The sequence below is a fragment of the Cimex lectularius genome, unplaced genomic scaffold (assembly GCF_000648675.2).
Source record: "Cimex lectularius strain Harlan isolate CLEC.00 unplaced genomic scaffold, Clec_2.1 scaffold173, whole genome shotgun sequence".
In the NCBI taxonomy this organism is placed as follows: domain Eukaryota; kingdom Metazoa; phylum Arthropoda; class Insecta; order Hemiptera; family Cimicidae; genus Cimex; species Cimex lectularius.
This window is the reverse complement of record NW_019392800.1, coordinates 222,965-229,650: the sequence shown is the minus strand read 5'-3', so window position 1 is coordinate 229,650 and position 6,686 is coordinate 222,965. Positions and strand designations below refer to the sequence as shown.

At 32.1% G+C, this 6,686-nt stretch overlaps 1 protein-coding gene across 1 annotated transcript; it reads right to left on the bottom strand.

The window, feature by feature from the left end:
• Positions 1–757: 757 nt before the first annotated feature.
• Positions 758–3,845, bottom strand: LOC106666583 (chromatin accessibility complex protein 1). The gene is made up of 2 exons (XM_014393870.2): positions 3,658–3,845; positions 758–1,308 (listed from the first exon to the last, which is right to left on the bottom strand). Exon 2 carries the CDS (start codon positions 1,306–1,308, stop codon positions 910–912), a length of 399 nt encoding a protein of 132 aa, XP_014249356.1. The 5' UTR covers positions 3,658–3,845; the 3' UTR covers positions 758–909.
• Between the last annotated feature and the right edge of the window lie 2,841 nt (positions 3,846–6,686).

The window sequence follows — 6,686 nt, the reverse complement described above, 5'->3', positions numbered from 1 at the left end:
AGCTTATGCTGAGAACCTAAGATTGTTTCACCAGTGTGATTCATTTAGATTGAACTTATTGCCTTTTCAAGGACCAAAATTAGATCGAATGGGTGACATTGCCCCCCCTGACTCAACACGCCTGGTTCTTCATATCAGACCAGGTCATTTCCACCAGTCTCACTAGCTATAACACATAATGATCTTTAACCATCTCAATATTTACAGTATCGTAGGCCTGCCTAAAAACTATAAACAGGTGGTGCAGGCTCACATTATTCTTGTAGCTTTTTTCCAGCAGTACCTTAGTGAAAATATTAAGTCCATTGTTGATCTCCCCTGCATGAAGCCACACTAGTAGTCTCCAGTCTTCCTCTCAGCCCACCTTAACAGCCTCCAATTGACCGATATGGAGAGTATCTTATAAACACTGTCAGAAGTGCAATACCACAATAATTTTTGCATAAATTGAACCAAGAACTACATTCCTCTGGCATAGTTTATTACATCCAGATGTCCCATATCAATATAAATAAATATATATTAATAATAAATATTAATTTACACACACACACACACACACACACACACACACACACACACAAATATATTAATATTTATTCAAATATATTCATTTTGAAATGAAGAGATTTAAAGGCTCGTTTTCAGACCTTTTTCACAATGTGAGAGAGAGCTACCAGAGGTATCAGGGCCAAATATAAAATGAGTATAATAAAGAATTTATGAAATAAAAACACAGAATTATTTAAATATAATTTAATAAATATAATTAAATAAAAGGAGTCTTACACTTTAGTTTTAATGAATGAGAATTGATTGATGAAGAATGGGATTCTTTGAATAGTTTTTATAATTTCCATTAAACACAGAACTATTGTGATATGTACAAATTATACACAAACATCAAAATTACTTTCGTTGCGTTTCTTCTTCTGCACTCGAATTTTCATTGTCATCTTCATCTTCTTCGTCATCTTGCTCCTCCTGCTCAGGTTTTCCAGATGTGCGACTGTTGGCAAGCAGTGCCCTTATGTCTCTCACCTTCATTTTATGAGGCAATATTTCAGTAAGGAATCCTAATTTATTGTCATGGTTGGCAAATGTTGCAACGCCTTTATAATCTAGTTTATCTTTTGACGCACTGGCGTGTAAGCCGTTAATGCTCAAGTAGCGTATAAATAATTCGGTACATTTAGTAACAACATGTAAAGAGTCTAGTCCGATGGTTTCTACATTTGGAGAACTCCTCATTATAGTTTTAATTCTATTGACAGGCAGTTGTAACTCCCTTTTCCTTCCTGTGGACATCTAATAACGAAAGAAAATTAATCATACAATTTAATACAAATAATACTGGAACAACATAAGCCAAGTGTCCCATTTACAAAGAAAAGATTACTACTTTTTGTCTTAACTTTGCATTTGTACAGAAAATATTGTTTTGAGAGATGACTGTAATGCTGCGTGAAAACGGCTATAAAACCGTAGCCTTTGGACCAAGATGAGGTTTCTCAAACCAAGAGACAATTTTTTTTTTGCAGAGATCACTTTGAAGTTGCGGATAATACACACACACACGCACGCACACACACACACACACACACACACACACACACACACACACACACAAACAAACAAACAAACTACATGGAATAGACTCCAGAGCTGAAGGGTCAAACTTGTCCAGGAGGTCCTACAAGTGGCCTACTACAGGCCGCCACAACTACCTACCAAATCGACACCTTCAAACCTGCATAGCTCAAATTAGTTGTTTATACCTCAAAATCATTAAATTGTAGAATGGATTTGTAACTAACAGGCTTGTCTAGTTTCCCATTTTTGTACAGCTTACCACCAAACTTAATGCCATTGGTATTAAATGAGAAACTTATTCTTTAGTGAAGGACCTTGGAGTCATCTCTAAGAAGAAGAAGAAAAATAACTTTATTCTGGGACTGGTGTCTCCTAAGAATAATTTACCTGAAATAAATAAAGGAAGTTCCTTCTATGAAGTTAAAAGTAAAAAAAAAAAAAAAAAGATAGAAATCTTGGCACAATGTATACCAGTAAGGCAGGCCAGAAGAGAAAATTAGTATAACAATTATAAAAATTACCTGGACTAGTATAGGGTGTATGCATAAGTTTTGTCACTTTTCAGAAAAAAAAGGCCAAACTTTCAAAATATATTAATTTTAATAGCATGATTAATTTTTAATTTTAATTTTAATCCGAAACATATTTTCTTAATTTTTTAAAACATACTGCAACATTAGGGAAGCAGAAATATTCTTTTTTGTAAAATCCTGTTGACTTAGACGAGAAAAAATCTGTATGTCCGATTTTCAGAGCGTCTCATCCAAAAAATTCCTTAACTTTTGTATCAGTTGTCTGGGAGTGGAACAAGTAAAAATTAGAGGGGCCAAGGTCTGGAGAGTATGGAGGGTGGGCATTTGTTTGACCTATGTCGGTGATTTTACTCAGAATGAGTGTTGCTATATGAGACCTGGCATTGTCATGTTGAAACATACTGTTGCATCTATTCACCAAGGCTGGACTTTTTCCTTCAACGGTGACCCAAGAAGCTTTAGTTGCCCACAGTATACCTCTGCCATAAGGCATGATAACAGTTCCTAATATCTTCTATGCAATTAACCATCCATTATTAATAGTCTCGTGAATTAGAATTGTGGTCAGTACTAGTGACTAATTGATGACTATTACATCATAGAGTTCTTAATAAATTATTCCTCGAATAACCTACAAGGAGGACCTTGCCAAGGGGGAAATCCTGTTCTTGATGACGACGACCGTTTTTCATTCTTTTTGCAAACAGTCCTTCGCTGTTTAAAACTTTTGTAAAGGACCACTTCTCATCCCCAATTACCAAATAGAAAAGAAAACCCTTACGATTTTTTGTATTCACTACTGAAAAATATACAGCACTCAAAGGTGAGGACACTATTGAAGCGAAAATTCAGGCGCAAGCGGGCAACGAAGTGGTTGACACCAAGTTCAAAGAAGTTAAAGATAATGAGAAAAAATAATTGCCCTGAATGGGCATGGCAGTGGCCTATTATCCAGCATTTCTGCAGTGCAGGCAAATGGCTCTTTATGATACTCGTCAAACTCAGGTTTGCTTTTTTCCAGCTAGTGCTGAATAGTTTACTGTTGGCGCAGTTTTCAGTTGCCAAACCGCATGGCGACCGCACCGATAATAAGGCCTATCACCAATTCAATTGTGTGAACAAGCCATGCAGTATTAATTTCACCAACATCTGACCTCTTAGAAATTCAGGCACCCTTATCTAAAACTTGGACTCTCAGCTTGCATTTAATGGATATCTGACAACATAGAATTTATGGGTGATACGATCATTGAACAGGACAACTGTTGGACTTTCATTTCACTAACATCTGACCTATTTCAACTTTTTGACAAGATTTTTTTCATACAATTCCAATAGTGAGAAGTGTGTGGCTGAACTAGAGAATTTTCAAGCACTAGTTTTTTGTAACCATTTAACAACTGCTCGAACTGATGATAACTCAGTGTTTAAACTTTTGACAAACTGGAGACGTATCTTACAAATAAAATAAAACATAAAAATCCAAAGACAATAGCAATCTCAACGTCGAAAAAATTTGAATTATACTTACGTTTAGTCGAAACCGGAAAATTCAGTTTAGACAGTTCCTCGGGACAAGTGTGATACAAGTTGTCAGAGCAACAGCAACTTTTCATAAATTTAATTTTTATCTTTATAATTAATATAAAAATGAAAAAAAAGTTTCTTATAGATTGAGAAAGTGAGAAGCCTTCCTTTTGTTTATACCCGGCCTTGGAAGTGGCGGGTCACTGCCTAGGCGTCCAAACTCCAATACATGTCGTCTCAACGATTTCCAACATAAAATATATATAGGGTGTTACAAACTTTGCTAGTAGGTTCTATATTCAAAATGGAACTGAAAAGTCCTAATTAACTATGATCCGAATCTCATCATTTTCGAAGTTATTCCACTTTTTCTGATTTTTTTAAGATTTCACGACCTTGCTTCAAATAAAACAATAATGACTCCAAAGCTAAGAAGTTTTGGTCAAATCTGTTGATACCATTGAAAACTAAGTTAAATTTCCAATAAGTTGTGATCAATATTAAACTTGTAAACGTTAGTGAAATAAGCATTTTAGTAGCGAGAACTATGAAAAATAATTTTTTTCAAAGTTAAAAAGCTTACTATGTTAAACTATTATTTCCAAACCTAGAGACCAGCGAATTTCAGAAAGCCTATTCCATTTAATATCCTTTTTAGTGGTGCAATTGCTTTTGTAATTACTTTTTGCAAAGATGAATAAATTGATGAAGGAAAAAACCGTGTTGAAGGATTGGTAAGGTGGAAAATTTAAAAAAAAAATACTTAAGAAAATTTTGAACAAAATTATTAAACTTTTTTTAAATTTGGGTTCGAAACCGAAATAGTGTAAGTGTTTACTAATTTACCAACACGACTGCAACTTTGATTAAAGAATTATTGTATTATTATTCTCCAGAATAAAAGGGTTTTAAGATTCAAAACGTTTTTAGTTAGCTATGTGATATATTGTTAACACTATGGCTACTTTTCCTAATGAAGCATACGCTGTTATATATCTTATATACAGATTTTGTGAGTTTAACTCAATGGCAGCTCGTCGAAAATACATTGCAGAAGATGGAGATCATTTAGAATTAAAATAAAATAAAAAGTAATAAATTCATTCAAAATTTCTTTAAGGTTTTTATTTTTTATTATTATTAATCTTTCCACCTTACCAACCCTTCAACCACGGTTTTTTCTTTTCCTTCAACAATTTCTTCATCTTTGAAAAAAGTAATTAAAAAAGCAATTGCACCACTAGAAAGGATATTAAATGGAGTACGTTTCCTGAAATTTGCTGGTCTCTAGGTTTGGAAATAATAGTTTAGAATCACCATAATAAGTTTTCCAACTTTAAAAATTTTTTTTTTCAAAGTTCTCGCTACTAAAACGCTTACTTCACCAAATGTATAAGTTATTGGAAATTAAACACAGTTTTCAATGGTATCAACCAATTGTCCAAAACCTTTTAGTGTTGAAGTTGTTATTGTTATTTGAAGCAAGGTCGTGAAATCTTAAAAAAATTGAAAAAGGGGAATAACTCCAAAACTGTTGAGATTCGTACCTTTTCGTCGTTGAGATTAGGACTTTTCTTCCTAATTTTGAATGTAGAATCTATACATAGATCTATATAATTATTTACATATACATATGGATCAAAGCACTTTTTACAAAGATTATAAATCACAAGGTTATAAACAATTTAAGTAGTAAATAAATATAATCGATAAAATAACAAGAACAAAACCACAAACATTAATAATAATAAACAATAAACTATATTTATATAGTTTATATAGTAATATGTAATATTTTGTATATTAGAAGAATATATTTATTTCAAAAGCTATAAAATAATTGCTTTTAATTTCCGTTTAAATGTATTAAAATTGAGATGAAAAAATCAATATTTGGGCACACCTTATTTCCTTCTTTCATTATTCTACCTATTGGTGAATAAAATATGTGATTTGTTTTACAAAAGGGTATACTAAACATAGATGGGAGCTTGTATTGGGACATTGAAAGTGATACAAATGAAGTCTGCACAATTCAGTCCACTATTATTATATTGTAAAAAATAATGGATAAAAAAAAAGCCTTCTGTCAGCTAATGCTGGAAAATTATAGAGAGAAAAAGACAGCTCTGATTATGAAAGGAGAGGAAATAGAAAATGAAGGATTCTAATAATATAATAGGAGAAGAAAAGTTTGGACTTCGTACAACAGTAGAAAATTCAAGGATAGAACGAATGAATGTTTTGTACAACGTCAATGATGAATTGGGATTATGAAAGTTACAAGTGTTTCTTATAACCTGTGTTTTGCATATAAAATGGATAGCTGCAAGAGAAAAGTCTTGTGCTGATTTTTTAATCTTGATCTTTGTTGTGATATATGTGTTACAAATATTACAAAAAATATATACACAAAATAAAAACATAGTTAAAAAGTGCAAAATACAGTTTAAACGCACAAATTTACTGTCTGCTTTGGTACCTTGGTAGACTGGCCTTTGGTAGATAACAAGGTCAGTATAATTAAGAAAAAATGGATTTTTAATATTTAAACAAAGCTGAAATTGGTGTAAAGGAATTTTCAGCTTAAATATCCAGTGTTATATTTTTGTAATTTAGCAAAACGTTTTTGTAATATTTCCATAGTCATTTCCTTTGTATTCCAAATGCTACAATAAAACGGATTGACCCCAAACATAATTTTTACTATGAACTTTGCAGTGAATCATATGAAAAATATTTAATAAACCAATGAAAGTACTTTGAAGAATTAGTAAAATTTAATGAACTCCATAAATAGTAAAATAATAAACAATTTCAATGAAACTATTAAAACACTTCAGATAAACGGTGAGGAGTTGGAAGTAAAAATAAATTTAATTGGTAGATATGTCAGACAATCAGACAAAATATGGCAATTGCTGAAATCAAAGACACATTATCAATTACAAACATCATATCACCTATTCTTGAACACTTTATAAGAAATTGAAAATTCAGTTGTCTTTTGTAAATTTGGGACAATTCACCCTT

Bases quoted from the DNA above. Each gene is read 5' to 3' on its own strand.
- LOC106666583 (XM_014393870.2), bottom strand. From the start codon at position 1,308: ATGTCCACAGGAAGGAAAAGGGAGTTACAACTGCCTGTCAATAGAATT.